The sequence below is a fragment of the Plecotus auritus genome (genome assembly GCF_963455305.1).
Source record: "Plecotus auritus genome assembly, chromosome: 5".
NCBI lineage: Eukaryota > Metazoa > Chordata > Mammalia > Chiroptera > Vespertilionidae > Plecotus > Plecotus auritus.
This window is the reverse complement of record NC_137776.1, coordinates 6,529,663-6,546,312: the sequence shown is the minus strand read 5'-3', so window position 1 is coordinate 6,546,312 and position 16,650 is coordinate 6,529,663. Positions and strand designations below refer to the sequence as shown.

At 52.1% G+C, this 16,650-nt stretch overlaps 1 protein-coding gene across 1 annotated transcript in view; it reads left to right on the top strand.

Annotated features, from left to right (window-relative positions):
- DNAH7 (dynein axonemal heavy chain 7) overlaps positions 1-16,650 on the top strand; it is a gene marked incomplete at its 5' end in the record, with an annotated part of 175,496 nt that overhangs the window by 152,973 nt on the left and 5,873 nt on the right. The window contains 7 exons of the mRNA XM_080671125.1: positions 1,696-1,896; positions 3,638-3,799; positions 6,757-6,942; positions 8,741-8,878; positions 11,954-12,184; positions 13,314-13,466; positions 15,142-15,319. Coding sequence (XP_080527251.1) covers positions 1,696-1,896; positions 3,638-3,799; positions 6,757-6,942; positions 8,741-8,878; positions 11,954-12,184; positions 13,314-13,466; positions 15,142-15,319 — 1,249 coding nt within the window. The remainder of the gene's footprint in view (positions 1-1,695; positions 1,897-3,637; positions 3,800-6,756; positions 6,943-8,740; positions 8,879-11,953; positions 12,185-13,313; positions 13,467-15,141; positions 15,320-16,650) is intronic.

Sequence of the window (16,650 nt, the reverse complement as noted above, 5' to 3'; positions counted from 1 at the left end):
GCAGGCTCTTCAGGAGACATTCACGTGGCCCCCTAAACGAACGCGTGCCAAGATAACAGCTTTTCTTTCCTTCGCTCCTCACCCTCGTGGCCAGTGATCCCGCCACCGCGGGTCTAACACCGAAGGGCCTCCTTCCACCCCCTTGGCCTGGTCCCGGACTTCCCGCTCTGTCAGAGAGAAAGCCCCTTCGCTCAGCCGAGTAAGCAGAACACTTGGTGCCTGGTTTCAGTAAACACAAAGGAGATGTGTCCCCTCATTGCCCAGCCCCTCCCCACTCAGAGCCTCACGCTCCTCAGCAACCAAGGCGATGGCATGACCCACACTGTGCAGGCCTTCACCGACCCGCAGGCGCCAGGCGTCCTTCCTGACTCACCCCCCCACCCCCAGGCACCATGCATCCTTCCTGACTCACCCCCCCACCCCCAGGCGCCATGCATCCTTCCTGACTCACCCCCCTACCCCCAGGCGCCATGCATCCTTCCCAACTCACCCCCCCCACCCCCAGGCGCCATGCATCCTTCCTGACTCACCCCCCCACCCCCAGGCACCATGCATCCTTCCTGACTCACCCCCCCACCTCCAGGCGCCATGCATCCTTCCTGACTCACCCCCCCACCCCCAGGCGCCATGCATCCTTCTCAACTCACCCCCCCACCCCCAGGCGCCAGGCATCCTTCCCAACTCACCCCCCACCCCCAGGCGCCAGGCGTCCTTCTCAACTCACCCCCCACCCCCAGGCGCCATGCATCCTTCCTGACTCACCCCCCCACCCCCAGGCGCCATGCATCCTTCCTGACTCACCCCCCCACCCCCAGGCGCCATGCATCCTTCCTAACTCACCCCCCCCCACCCCCAGGCGCCATGCATCCTTCCTAACTCACCCCCCCCCACCCCCAGGCGCCATGCGTCCTTCCCAACTCACCCCCCCTACCCCCAGGCGCCATGCATCCTTCCTAACTCACCCCCCCCACCCCCAGGCGCCATGCATCCTTCCCAACTCACCCCCCCTTTCCACTGGGGTGCTCACCATTGCTTTACTGATAGAGATTTGCAAGTTTAAAACCAGACCCCACCGACAGGACAAGGCAGCGAGAGCTGAGTAGGGAGAGGGAAGGGCCCTGGCCATCATCCCCCGTTCACGCAGCCGCAGGACAGGGCTGGGGTCCCGCTGGCCTGCAGGCCTGGCTCGCCCCTGAAACCAGCAGCTCCAGTGAGGTGCTTCCTGCTCTAGATACACCCGCCCCCCCCTTCCGGGTGCTCTTTCCTCCCCGCTTGGTGTGACACTGACAGCTGCAGCGCGGTGCGTGTCCTCACAGCACGGCCACGGCCCAAACCACAAGTGAAAAGGGTCGTTCTCCACCCCGCTCCGAGGCAGAGATCCCTTCTGTCCGTATTTCATCAGCACCGACGACGACACACGTCTTGGGGGACGTTTTGGCCTTTACTGCGGCCAGTTCTGAGTTATGCGGGCCCTCTGTCTGCTTCGCGGCTACATGATGTCACTGTATCAGGTCCCTTGTTCCTGGGCGGGACCCATGTTAAGGCTTCTTTCTGCCTTAAACCGCAGCCTGGACTCTGTTTTCATGAAATGCTTCCCGCCCCCCCCCACCCCCCCGCCAGCCCTCCCAGCCACGGCATCCGGAGAGTTCTCCTGGACCTTATTTGTGCTTTTGTATCCGGCTCCTCTTCCCGCAGGAGCTGAGCCCCGAGTCCACCCACCCGGACTTCCGGATGTGGCTGACAAGCTACCCGTCCCCCAACTTCCCCGTGGCCGTCCTGCAGAACGGGGTGAAGATGACCAACGAGGCGCCGAAAGGCCTCCGGGCGAACATCATCCGCTCCTACCTCATGGACCCCATCTCGGACCCCGAGTTCTTCGGCAGCTGCAAGAAGCCTGTCAGTGACACTCAGTCTTGCCCAGCCCTGGGGGGGTGGGGGGGTGGGGGTGGGTGCATGCACCGAGGACAACCCCACCCCAAACGGCCTCCCTCCCGCATGCGGCGCCCTTGGCTTTGATTACTGGTTATTGACTGTGCTGAAGTCAATTTTATTAATGTTTTATTTTAATTTTACTGCCGGCCCGGCCCCGCTCAGCTGGGATCTTGGGGTGTCGTTAATAACGCAGCCTTCTATTTAGCGAGCCGCTGCAGGCCATTCCCAGCTGGAACCCCCGAGGTCGGAGCATCTTGTTTCAGGATGTTCACCGAGCCATTTGCTGGCTGGAGCCCTATCTTTAAATTAAAATATAAAAGCATCTCCTCCGTGTAACTAGAACGAGAGCCCCATGGCTTTGCCCCTGGGTGGATGGGGCTCACAGGGTCTTTTGCAGCATCGGGCAGGCAGGGAAGCCCCCCGCAGCGTTCCTGATCAGGGTCCCGCGGGTGACTGTCTGCGACCCGAAACTGTCCCTCAGCGTCTTACGGTAATTAAAAACGGAAGAGTTTCGTTTTAAGGGAGGTTGTGGACCTCGGTAAGTTTCTGCCATTAAAAAGCTCACAGTCTCGATGTCGGAATGTGTTTTACGTCTACATCAAAAGGAAACATTAAAAAATAAAGAAGTACTTTCATTAAACAAAAGTCCTGGGTACTAAAAAAGAAAAAGAAAAAAAAAGGCATGTATATTTAAAACGAAGTGAGACCTTCTGCCGGCTTCTGAGACCTGGGTCCGGCTAATTTTCGCGCTGCCTGTGCCCTGAAGAGCAGGTCACGCCGGGCCGGCGGTGAGGGCGTTGCTCTGTCCACCAGCTGGACGGAGCCTTTTTGCAAAATGGTCCTCCCTTTCGTCTCCATCGGAGGTCTCTCCAGGGACGGCCGCGCGTCTTTGAAGCCAAGGCTGTGATGAACCACCGTCCAAAACAAAAGCCAAGTCTCCTCAAATCCCACGGCAGCACATCCTAATTTTTTGGTTTTAATTTTTTTTTATTTGGAAACATGTGTCAGCTCACAGGAAAGTTACGAGCAGAAAAGTCGCACAAGGACTAGCCCCAGCCCAGTGCCCACATTCGCCTCCTGGTACCGTGTCCCACGCGCAGGTGAGGCAGGTGTGCGTGGCCCTCTTCCGAAGCAAGTACTTCGCGTCTGTCTGCCAAGGGCAGAGGCGTTCTCTTACCCGGTGCACTTGTTAGTAAATTGAATGAGGCTGCACCGTTGTGTCTGATCTCCCACCTGTTTTCCAAATGGGTCAGTGATGTCCCTCAGAGCCCTGGCCTGTCCGCTACAGGATTGGCCTGGGGGCCGTGTATGTTTAGTTCCCAGGCTCCCTGCCTTCTTCAGTCTGAAACACGTCCTCAGCCTTTCTTTGATGACATGGACATGTCCTCTTTTTTGTAAAATACATTTTTTATTGATTTCAGAGAGGAAGGAAGAGGGAGAGAGAGAGAGGAACACCCATGATCAGAGAGGATCATGGATCGGCCGCCTCCTGCACGCCCCCTGCTGGGGACTAAGCCCGCAACCTGGCCATGGGCCCTGACGGGGACTCGAACCCCGACCTCCCGGTTCCTAGGTCGACGCTCAACCACGGAGCCCCGCCAGCAGCAGGATGACACTGACATTCCTGAAGGATCTGTCTTCAGGAGGGTCCGCGCGATGCAAAGGGCGGGGAGGGGAGTGAGGTGGCCGTTCCTTCTCGTTCCAGGGGGAATTCAAGAAGCTGCTCTACGGCCTCTGCTTCTTCCACGCGTTGGTCCAGGAGCGGCGGAAATTCGGGCCCCTGGGCTGGAACATTCCCTACGAGTTCAACGAGACGGACCTGCGCATCAGCGTCCAGCAGCTGCACATGTTCCTGAACCAGTACGAGGTACCAGGGCGCCCCGGCGGGCGGGCCTGCTCTGCTCTCCGTCCGCTGTGAGTGTGGGCAGCGAGCCGGCCCCTCTGATCCCTTCCTGCCCCGAGGCGGGGAGCCCAGGACAGGTCCCAGCAGCTTGGGGAGCGTGCCTCAGCGCAGCAGGTGGTGTAACCGCCGCAGGGGGCGGTGAGGCTGGCCGTGTGTCTGTGAGGGGCTCTATGTTATCGTTGATTTTGACGCATACACACCCACGGGAATCGGGAAAGTGATGGTACTTGTTCTGAAAAAGATCTGAGAATATCATAAATTAGCCAGGCTCCAAAATCGGGGGGGGGGGGGGAGTGGGGGGCAGAGGGGGAAGCCATCTGGTTCCCGTCTGTTCGGGAGCATGACTTCGTGTTTAGAGAAATGTCATTGTGCCACAGAGGAGGGCACTTGGGACCTAAAGAATCAGTAGGAGTTTTCAGGCACATACTATGAAGAAGCAACAATGAAATGGCAAATGATGTGTGCCGATAGCAAATGATTATATTGTACATCTGAAACGAATATAATGGTAATATCAACTATACCTCAGTTTTTTTTTAAGTGCCAATTTGTGGAAAGGTTTGGTTAACGGTAGTGATTTGGAACTGTCTTGTGGCCCATGCTAACTGATTTGAGAGTTTATTCCATGGCTCTTGGTGTGATTTTAAGAGAATATTTGCATTTTAGAACAAAAGGCCAGTTTTATATCAGATGAGTTGAATGGCGTCCCTTCCTAAATTCGCCACCTTCGGTTCCAGTTCTACCAAAGAACAAGTCTTATAATTTCCAACTCCCAATTCAGTGAATTCCCCTCTCTGGCCACTACTGCCCACTCTTCCCTGGCGCCATTATTTCTATTGAAGAGACTCCTCAAAGTGGGATCACTGGAATACAGGAGTCACACACTTAACCTTGTGACAGATAACTAACTACAGGAAGGACATGTTAAGCATAAAAATGACCCAAAAACTCATAAAGTAAAAGATGGCTGGGTTTTAGGAGAAAATATTTTAAAACTTTGCCATATTAAAATGCCACAAACAGTTAAAATTCATACAAATAAAAGACAAATGAAAATTGGAGAAAATGTTTAAAATTTATCTGACAAAGTGATTCGGTATCTTTAGAAAGAGCTTTAAAAAATGGGAGGAAAAAAAAGAATAATCATTCAGATTAGAAAAACACCTAAAAGAACAGAGTAGATAATTTAACAAAATAAGAAATACAAATGGTAAACAATTTTTAAATGTCAATATAAAAAATGAACTTAAAAACTACAAACAATGTCATCATTTGTCAATATGTTTTCCTAAATGACAGTGCTCAATTTTGTTGAGAGCACTGAGAAATAGAATTCTCTATACTGCTGGGTGTATAAGTATTTGTCCTTAGTTTAAAAGAAACTGCAATATGAAAAGTTGATCCTGTTGCATGCCTAAACTTTTAAAAATTCTGTATACAAGAGACTACAATAAAAAAGCAAGCTAACAGGAAAATATCTGTATAAATTTGATAAATAAAGGTCAATTTATAAAACAGCTTATACAAATCAAGTAAAACTATTAAAACTTTAATTGAAAAATGAGTTGGAGGCTCATTCGCAGAAGCACAAATGTTATTAAACGTATGAAAAAATTATGAGCCTCACTAGTTTTCTAGAAATGCAAATTATGACAATATTAATTATCTTTGGTTTATCAAATTACAAAAGATTTTCAAGCTGAGTTTTACAACTGCTATGGCCTGCCAGGAGAGCAATTTGGCGACACTAACCACCTGCTTTTTATAAGCTCTTTTCCTTTGACGTAGTGGTTTCCTTTGCGGAAGTCTAGACGACCGAATCCTTAGAAACGTGATTTACTGAAAAAGGATTTGAAACTGTAGAAAATTAAGAGCAACTGAAGTGTTCAGTATTAGAGACAGTTATTAAAATAGTATTCTCATAGAGTATTTCGTAAAATGGTACAAGATTCTCATGAGTTCATACGATATACAAGGTATATTGTATATAGAGTGTGATTCAAATTGTCAAAATATATCTATAATAATAAAAGTGTAATATGCAAATTGACCGAACAACCAAACAGCAGAACAACCTCTGGATGACGGTCCAGAAGACCACGCTCTGACACCCACTGGCACCAGGCCAGCCAGGGCCGGTGTGATGCGATTGGTCAGGGGGCCCCGCCATTGCCCCATGATCGCCCCCACAGAGGGAGGCCCAGGTCACCCTCTGCGAGCGATTGATGGACGGGGAGGGGCCCCGCCATTGCCCCATGATCGCCCCCAATGAGGGAGGCCCAGGCTACCCAGCTGGTTGTGCTGGGTAGGTGGGCGGGGCCTCTCTCTGCGCAGCCATCAATCACGGAGCCCCAGTCAGGTAGCCTGGCCCTCCCTCTTTGAGGCGACCGACATTTTCATATACATTTTACTAATTTTCTTTCATCTCTGACACTTCTATTATAGAGAAAGGGCAAATAGCAATATTAAAATATTTCCTCTAATTAATTCCCTTTCATTGTGCACCGGGCCACTAGTATGGCTATAAAAAGGAAATGAACACTGATTGTCTCTGAATTATATTGGATGTGTCTGAATGTCACTCAGCTGTGAGAGGTTTCCAAGGATGGGCTTCTGGTCGTTTCCCTGTGTGCCTGGAATTCACCGTGGGCCGTTAGTGCTGGGTGAGCAGTGAGTTCACGGGCTCCTAGAGGAGTTCTGTTCTCGGCACTGACTGAGTGGGGACAGACCACGGAAGGAGAGGGACCAGGCGGGGGGCGGCGAGGGGGGCGGAGGCCACAGTTAGCAGGGGAGTATGTAAAGGGACACTGTGTTCACGCCAACCTGCAGTAAGATGTGTGGATCAGGTGAGCCAGCTAGAAACACAATGCTGTGGACCGTGTGACCGGTAACTGGCTGAGAACCCGAGCTCTTAATTCCAGGAGCTGCCCTACGACGCCCTGCGGTACATGACGGGCGAGTGCAACTACGGCGGCAGGGTGACGGACGACTGGGACCGCCGCACGCTGCGCAGCATCCTCAACAAGTTCTTCTGCACCGAGCTGGTGGAGGACCCGGGCTACAAGTTCGACTCGAGCGGCATCTACTTTGTGCCCCCCGCCGGTGACGTAAGCATGTCTTCCCGGGAAAGGCGAAGCGGTAAACCCGGAAGTGCTCTGATACGGAAAAGGATTTCTCCAGAAGTCTTGTTTTCTATTAAACCTTGTGTGAGCTCCCTTCGGTGTCATTAGGACAAAGCACAGCCTGGCACAGACACCGTGGTCTACTGCGGCTGTGGGGTGAGGGGAGCAGAAATGTCCCGAAGCCAAGCACAGCTTCCTCGGTGACCTGAGGCTCTATGAGTGTGAGTTCAGTCCTTTGGGTAAAAAGCCATTGTCCCCAGTTAAAAAGGGAATACACATGTGAGGAGGTAAAAGTAATCTATATGTATAAAAGCCCAAGCAACCATTACGACCAGTCACTATGATGCGCACTGACCACCAGGGGGCAGATGCTCAATGCAGGAGCTGCCCCCTGGTGGTCAGTGCGCTCCCACATCCAACCTCCCGCAGTCAACCAGCCTCCTGTGGTCCCTCTCCCAGGCTGGCTGGCCAGCCCCTATGGCCCCAATGGGGACTGGTCAAGACGGCCCCGATCACCAGCCAGGCCGAGAGACCCCACCCATGCACGAATTCGTGCACCAGGCCTCTAGTACGCACAATAAGAGTTAATATTTATGTCATGCTTACTTATTTACACAGCGGTTACAGGTCATGATCTCACCAGAGCAGCTGATTGACATTGGTATTACTAGTCTATCCCTTTTACAAGTGAAAAAGCAAGTTCGCTCAAACTTGCCACACAAGGAGAGAGCGGCAGTCACAGAACCCCCTGCCGCACAAGGCCAGGGTCCCCTTTGGCTGTTTTTTTTTTTTTTTTTTTTTTTCTTTTCTCCCAGTCCTGTCTGGTGGGAGCCCTGGTATCTGCCTTCAGATCACCGCACAGTACATTTCCAGGGCAGTCAGATTGGTTCTCATTTCATTCCCGGGAGTCAGAAGGGCACATATTGAAAGTTAAACGCATGGCCACGTTCAACACAGGCCCGTACCATAGCCCCCCAACCTTGGCCCATCGTCCACCAAGATTAATGCCAACTGAGGTCAGGTATCCACGGGATGAAGAGAAAACTCTATCCCAGAGCTTCTGTCATTGATTGGGTGGAGCAAGTCAACATGAAGAATCATGGGTAACAAGCTGTCCAGTAATGGGGTGGCAAAGGACCCAAAGCATGGGTCCTTTCCACCCATATTGAAACCCATCAATGAACAACTCCCCCCCCCCCCAATCAACATATATGTGTTTGTACATGAGTATATGAGCATCAAGAAATATATGGGATTTTGGTAGAAGTCCAAGTAAATAAATATAAAATGTGAGTGCACCTGCATAAACAGATAGACAACATTAATGATGGTGGTTATCTCAGGACAATAAATTTTCTGATTATTCTTACTTTTCTGAACTATGTAGATTTATCACAATAAGAGCACAGAGAAAAAGTCAGAGTAGAGCCTAAATAAATTTATTGTGATCGCAATAAATTAAGAACAGTCATCAGCAAAATGCAGCACAGAAAGATTTCTCTGGGAGAAATTTCTAAATGAAGTGGCCCGGACATTCCTCTCTCTGTTTTAAAATTCATTCCGATTGAATGATACAGTTTCTTTTTTCTCCCTAAATGTGTTCATATCTTCTTCTTTTAAACCTTGGCTGCTGAGGTGGGAAGAAAAGGAAAGCATTCAGTGTCTGGGCTCACAGGCTCATCCACTCAATAATCTGAGTGTTGAAATCATCTCTTTTCAGTGGGAAGGTTCTACAGGATAACTGATTTCTAACCTCCCAGCTCCCTGTTATTCATCTCTGCAGCACAAAAGCTACATCGAATACACACAGACTCTGCCGCTGACCCCGGCACCGGAGATCTTTGGGATGAATGCCAACGCAGATATCACGAAAGACCAGTCAGAAACGCAACTGCTATTCGATAACATTCTTCTCACACAGGTGTGTGATTTTACAGCGCTGGTCCCTGAGGCTGGAATGTGTGAGCACAGTAGGGGCCCGCATACACAATTCTGTCTGTGAAGGTGAGGGCAGGTCAGCGAGTTCACCGCTAAGGCATAGAGTTCACCGCTAAGGCATAGAGTTCACCGCTAAGGCATAGAGTTCACCGGTAAGGTATAGAGTTCACCGCTGAGGCATAGAGTTCACCGCTAAGCGTAGAGTTCACCGCTGAGGCATACAGTTCACCGCTGAGGCATAGAGTTCACCGCTAAGGCCTAGAGTTCAGCATGGCCCGGGCACGAGCCCGCACACTCGAAGGGTAAATATCTAATCTTGCTTGTCTATTAAGATCTTCTCTCGTGTTGTTCTCCCTTTGGATGGGCTCAGTTGGTGGTGGTGGTTTTTCATTTTTTTTTTTAAATATATTTTATTGATAATTCACAGAGAGGAAGGGAGAGGGATAGAGAGCTAGAAACATCGATGAGAGAGAAACATCGATCAGCTGCCTCCTGCACACCTCCCACTGGGGATGTGCCCGCAACCAAGGTACATGCCCTTGACCGGAATCGAACCCGGGACCTTTCAGTCCGCAGGCCGACGCTCTATCCACTGAGCCAAACCGGTTTCGGCTGTTTTTCATTTTTGAAAGCACGTTAGTCCCAATGGCAGGAGTTCCCTCAGAGACTGAATGAAATTTTAATACGTTACGGATGATCGCTCGCCAGGGCTGCAGAGAACCGTGCACCGAGATTCCCAGTCCAGTAGGGGATGTGCAGGAGGCTTTCTCCCTCATCGATGTTTCTGTCTCTTTCTCTCCCTCCCTCCCCCTTCCTCTCTCTTTAAAAAGCACTAAAAACATATAAAAACAAGTTAAGGATGACTATTCAGTCCAGCAAATTATTTCTCAAAATGAAGTCTACCTGACCTTTTTATTTTTGTGGAATCTCGGAGCAGTGATGGCGGTTAGTGTTGTAGAGTGCTCACTGCGTGCCAGCACTGTTCTCAGGGCTTGCAAAATCCTATGAAGTGGAAGCCGACTGCTCTCTTTTTACAGGAGTGAGACAGACCCAGAAAGACGCAGTAGCTCACCCAAGGTCAGCAGTACGATTTCAAGCCAGGACTCAAAGCCAGGCAGTCTGACTCCCACTAGGTTGGCTCTAGAATCCGTGTTCTGATACTTTATGCCCGTGGTCGGCAAACTGCTGCTCGCGAGCCACATGTGGCTCTTTGGCCCCTTGAGTGTGGCTCTTCCACAAAATACCACGGCCTGGGCGAGTCTATTTTGAAGAAGTGGCGTTAGAAGAAGTTTAAGTTTAAAAAATTTGGCTCTCAAAAGAAATTTCAATCGTTGTACTGTTGATATTTGGCTCTGTTGACGAATGAGTTTGCCGACCACTGCTCTATGCTATACTGTCTTTCTAGGTTCTAAAAATGGAATAAGACTTAGATGACATAACCCGAAATGCTGGGGCTGGGAGCGGGGAGAAAGGAAGAAAGGAAAGAAGGAAGGAAGGAAGGGAGAAAATCAGTTGGATATTACTTTCCAAACGAAGCACCCAGTGATGTAATTTTGGATTGTGAGAAATAGGTAGACAGAAATGTTTGTGTCACTGAAATATTTTTCTTACACTTTGGAAGGGCTCTTGGCCAGGGATTTGTTTTTTGTTTGTTTGTTTGTTTGCTTGTTATTTGGTGGAAGCAGAGCTCTTGTTAGAAAATAGGAATGTTTTGGCCCCAGCTGGTTTGGCTCAGTGGATAGAGCGTCCGCCTACAGACAGAAGGGTCCTGAGTTCGATTCCAGTCAAGGGCACATGCCCGGGTTGCAAGCTCTAACCCCAGTGGGGGGCATGCAGGAGGCAGCCAATCAATGACTCCTTCTCATCATTGATGTTTCTATCTCTCTCTCCCTGTTTCTTCCTCTCTGAAATCAATAAAAAAAGACTTAAAAAAAGAAAATAGGAATGTTTTTAATGAGTTTAAAGCACCTTTTATGCACATAAAAATACAAATAGAAATCAGATATGATTCTTTAAATGCAATGGAAATAATATTTTTCACTAGTTTTGGCCAAATATTCATTATCTCCTTTTTTCTCTAATTTGTCTTATATAGTTAGTTGTAACCCTGGCACTCAGGATCATTGTAAAGGATGGGCACATTCTAATATTGGCATATCCCTTTGTTACTAACATGCAATTAACACTTATCAGCATTAATTTTTATTATTGTGCACCTTCGTAGGGTTTTATGGTGGTATGTGCTAGGGAGCTGTAAAAGTCTCACTAGAAACTTAAGTAAAGTCGATGTTTATAGAATAGCCCTGATGTCAAAACCAGGAAATATAAAATCTGAAATAAGACCAAACACAATTTCTTAGGACTGGAAAAATATGAGATAGTCATTTACATTCTAATAGTGCTTGCTCTCTTCCAACACACACACACACACACACACACACACACACACACACTCATTTATTCTGAGGATCTACGGGTTTTTCCAGAAAATACAGGCTCATTCACACAGTGCCACTGCAAACATACAACATACACATGGAGACGCACTTCCCCTTCCTTGTCCCCAGCGTGGTCACTGAAGCCCGCCTCGTCCATCACTCTCCCGCCCGCTTAGAGAGCACGTGCTCTCTCGGTGCCCTCCTGCTTCAAGGGGAGAGCCGTCTCCCTGCCCTGGGCCACCCGTTGGCAGCAGAGTCATTGGCAAATACACTGTGCAGCGAGCTTCCTCAAAGCAAGATCCCACTTCCCCCCAGGGCCATGCCACCGATGGAAATGCTCTCCTCCCGCCCCCCAGCACCTGCTCCACCGCCACCAGGTGGCTCAGTGGGCAGCCCACTCCCCTCCCCCAGGCCCTCTGTGCCTCTGCACACTGGGCGTGTCCTCCTCCCTCCTGGCTACCGCCTGTTACCTCCTGAAATGGCCCGCCCATGCCTGTTACCATGGCCTGGTGTGGAGGAGGATCGCAGAGGGTGGCACCCCTGACTCTCCCCCGGGTTCCCCAGCCCGGCATCCTCCTCCCTCCATGAGGACTTCTGACTTACAGCCGGGGTTCTCTCAGTCTCGTTCCGCAGAAGCTGGCGCCAAATCCTCCGAGGAAGTGGTGAATGAGGTCGCTGGCGACATTTTGGGGAAACTGCCCCACAACTTTGACATTGAGGCTGCGATGAGGAGGTACCCAACCACGTACACCCAGAGCATGAACACCGTGCTGGTGCAAGAGATGGGCCGGTTCAACAAGCTGCTGCAGACCATCCGGGAGTCGTGCATTAACATTCAGAAGGCCATCAAGGTGAGGGACGGCGCGGAGCACGGGCATGCCCACAGCACGTTTCTGGACCTCCTCCCGAAACGCCTCCGCTAGTGGTTGTCTTCACGTCAAACATGCCAGATTCGCCCTAGCCGGTGTGGCTCAGTGGATAGAGCATCGGCCTGTGGACTGAAGGGTCCCGGGTTCAATGCCTGGTCAAGGGCACAGGCCCAGGTTGCGGGCTTGATCCCCAGTGGGGGGCGTGCAGGAGGCAGCCGATCAATGGTTCTCTCTCATCATGGATGTTTCTCTCTCTCCCTCCCTCTCCTTTCCTCTGAAATCATTGCAAATATACACATACAAAACAGAAGAAAGAGAAGAGTGTAGTGGGCTGGCTGCCGTGTGACCTCCCGGGCTGGCTGCAGGGTATCTGGCTGGGCTGCTTGGCTGAGCTCCTCTGGGTCTCATGCGTTCCTCCCTGGCCTGGTCCTTCCCATTTCCTCCCGCTCCCAGCACCCAGGAGCCCGCAGGGAAAGGAGGCCTCTGGGACCTCACAGCCAGCAAACACGCCTCCCCTGGTTCCCCATCTCAGCGGGGCCATCAGGACTCCCTGAGCCACGACCCCCGCTCCGGGGACTTCTTCCCTCTCTTTCCAGGCTTCCCTGGAGCCAGGGGCTGCGCAGGTTTGTGGGAGGGGCCCCAGGAGTGTGTGTTTTAAATCAGGTTCCAACCCTCTTTCTGCTCTGGCCCCGCCTCCCCTCCTCGCAGCCGTCCAGGGCCGGCACCCTGAGTGTTTGGGGGGGTCCCTCGGTGGGTACCTGGCTGCCCTGTAGCTTTGCCCTCTGCCAGCTGAGGGCCGGGTTTCTCCTGACCACGAAGCCGATTGCCAGTGGTTCCTATACTCGTAGGAACCACGGTGGTGGACACCCGCGGCTAATGCCGCGCTTCGTGTCCGTTGCACGTCAGTTAAAATGTTTCCGTTCACATCTGACTAGCTGAACATGTTTCATAGGAATCGTTCCGGGACTCCGGGACTTACTTGTGAGCACAAGAAAATAGCGTTACTCTCTTTGTTTGCTGTATGACTGACCTTAATACTCACGGTTGTAAACAAAGGATAGTTATGAAGAAGGTATATGATCACGTTAACCAGAGGTGACCTGCGCTTCAGGGGCTGGTGGTGATGTCCACGGAACTCGAAGAAGTGGTCAGCAGCATTCTGAACGTCAAGATCCCGGGGATGTGGATGGCGAAGTCATACCCGAGCCTCAAGCCGCTCGGCAGCTACGTGAACGACTTCCTCACCAGGCTGAGGTTCCTGCAGGTGAGCCCAGCGCCACGCACACGCTTCCGTTCCCTCCAGCCGCACGCCTGCATCCGTGATGCGCTCACTCTCCCGCTTCCTGGGCGTTCCCGCACACAGGACCACTGCTCACTCTCGCAATGATCAGCTGCTCCCTGAACTGCCTCAGGGGTCCTCAAACTTCTTAAACAGGGGGCCAGGTCACTGTCCCTCAGACCATGGGAGGGCCGGACTATAGTTTTAAAAAAAAACTATGAACAAATTCCTATGCGCACTGCGGGCCTGGGACGCGTCGGCGGCTAAGCAGGACAGGCAGCGGCACCCGGCGGGCCGGATCCATGTCCTCGGCGGGCCGCCTGTGGCCCGCGGGCCGTCGTTTGAGGACGCCTGGATCCTCGCCTGGGCCGGAGAATTTCTGACAGCTGGCTTAGGAGCAGGTGTTCATGTTCAGTGAGCTTAGATGTTCAAGTCACAGACCGGTGAGAGAGAAAGCAGCCGGTTATGTGGATCTTTCCTTCCATATTTAGCGTCGAATTAGGTGCCTGAGCGGAGCAGCTGAGAAGGCGGCCAGGTGAGAGCGAGTGCACGGCCTCCCTGCCCCGCACCCGCCGGGCACCCTGGCCCTGGATGGCGGGCCCGCCCGGCACAGTGCCGGCCCCCACGTGCCAGGCGGGCTGGGGGCCCCTCCCCACCCCCTGGTAACAGCGGGGCTCTGCCGTGTTCCTATTAACAGCGATAGTCACTCGCAGCGGTAACGAGCGTCCTAGATGCTGTACATGATGCGTAAGAAGACTGCCCGTCGGCCAAGACAGGTGACCAAGCTTCCCTAACACGGGCCGGCCGCCGGCTAGCGCCGAAGGAAGTCAGGTTGTTCCGGAGAGATGAAGGCTCTGCCCTGGACCCTAACAGGGAAAATCCTTTCTGTGGAAGTCTCTATGCAGCTCGCTTCTTGTAATCCATGGCCGGACTATCCGGGTGTCTTCCTTTGTACCAGGCGTCCTCAAACTACGGCCCGCGGGCCACATGCGGCCCGCCGAGGACATGGATCCGGCCCGCCGGGGGCCGCTGCCTGTCCTGCTTAGCAGCCGACGCGTCCCGGGCCCGCAGTGCGCATAGGAATTTGTTCACAGTTTTTTTTTTTAAACTATAGTCCGGCCCTCCCACGGTCTGAGGGACAGTGAGCTGGCCCCCCGTTTAAAAAGTGTGAGGACCCCTGGGAACTCACTCCCCCTCCCTGCTCCTTCTGGGAGCACCTTGTCTGGCACTGCGTTTCCGCCTGTTGGATTTCGTTGGGTTTTGGTGAAGGCGGCGGGAAAAATCCCAGAGGAACAGTGTACTGGCTATGCATGGCCTTCAGCCCAGCTCGGGGGGCATGACCTCCTCTTCTCCACAACTAGCCAACGCCGTGCTCGGCAGCCGCTGGGTTGGGGGTTCGCTGCTGATGGAGCGCTTCGGGGGGCGCCCCCGGCTAAGGATGCAACGGCCACTGGCAGCTGCATCCCGCACGTGGCGGTACCCAAGCGGGTCCGGTGGGCGGAAAACTGAAGTCAGAACAAAACACGGAAGCAGCTGCTTGCTTTTAAAACCTTCAGAGTATGGCTTTATATCCCTCGGTATTCGTTTACCTAAAAAAAATAACGGAGGGAGCGTTGGGGGCTAGTTTGAACGTGGCCCGACCCTGTGCTTTGCCCCCCAGCAATGGTACGAGGTGGGCCCTCCTCCATCCTATTGGCTCTCCGGCTTCTTCTTCACGCAAGCCTTCCTGACCGGCGCCCAGCAGAACTTTGCCAGGAAGTACACCATCCCCATCGACCTGCTCGGGTTTGACTACGAAGTGCTGGAGGACAAGGACTACAAGGTCCCTCCGGAGGACGGTAAGTGCAGCGGCCTGCCCCCGTCGCTCAGGTCGCTCAGCGCTTGAACCTCTTAGTCGTCACGTATATAACTCACCTCGCAGTGACCGAGAAAAATCTTTATGGGGAGAGAGGGAATATGATCAAGCAAATGGAGATAAAAGGAATCTGAAGGAAGAGACTCTTCTGTCCTGTGTACTGTTGCATCCTTGCAAAATTCCGTAAGTTTGAAATGATTTCTAATAAAAAGTAGGGAGAAAGTAATCACCAAGTCCATCCTCCCTGTGTCCAAGGCAACTCCACCTCCTGACTCCCGGGCTCACTCTGTTGGACACGGGGGAGATCAACAGTGGACGCTTGAGACGGGATCCTGACCCGCAACCAAGTTATGCTCCAGGGGGAGATGCGAGCAAATGGATATGTGATCACCACAGTGTAGGACAATCACTGTGCCAAGTGACTGACTCCACACCGACGGTCGCCAATCTCAGGGAGTTGTAACCCGCTGACGCAGTCCTACCAGCATTTCCGGGAAGTTGCTTTCCCACTCGCAAAACAAACCGCACCCTGCCCGTCCTCCCCATCCTCCCCTCTGCTCCCACGTCTCACCTCACCCCTCGCTGAGAAAACGAGAGGCCGTGAGAAGAGAGCTCTTAGCGACACCACATCTATTATTCTGCCCCCATTGGCATGCTCTGATAGTCCAGATCAGCCGTGGGCAAACTACGGCCCGCGGGCCAGATCCGGCCCGTTTGGCTGTTCTATCCGGCCCGCGGAGCCGAAAGAGCGGAGGGTTCTCTTGCTCTCTCCCCTCCACTCCTTTACTTTGAATTTATATTAGTTCACACAAACACTCCATCCATGTTTTTGTTCTGGCCTTCCGGTCCAGTTTAAGAACCCATTGTGGCCCTCGAGTCAAAAAGTTTGCCCACCCCTGGTCCAGATCCTATGGGTGGCCCACGTTCCATTTTTTCCCTCCTTCCAAGGGTTTTTGCTCCTCCAGTTGTGCCCTCCTTTTCTAAAATCATCAGCATCCTTCTCACTGCTGGATAATCCCATCAGCATGCAGCATGCTCTAGAATCTCTCTTCTTAACAGAAATAAAGCCCGGCCAGTGTGGCTCAGTGGTTGAGCATGGACCTATGCACCAGGAGGTCACAGTTCCATTCCCGTTAAGGGCACATGCCCAGGTTGCAGCCTCGATCCCCAGGGTGAGGCGTGCAGGAGGCAGCCGATCAATGATTCTCTCTCATCATTGATGTGTCTATCTCTCTCTCCCTCTCCCTTCCACTCTGAGATCAATAAAAATATTTTTAAAAATCAACGAAGAAAAAAAAATCAACAAAAAATTGC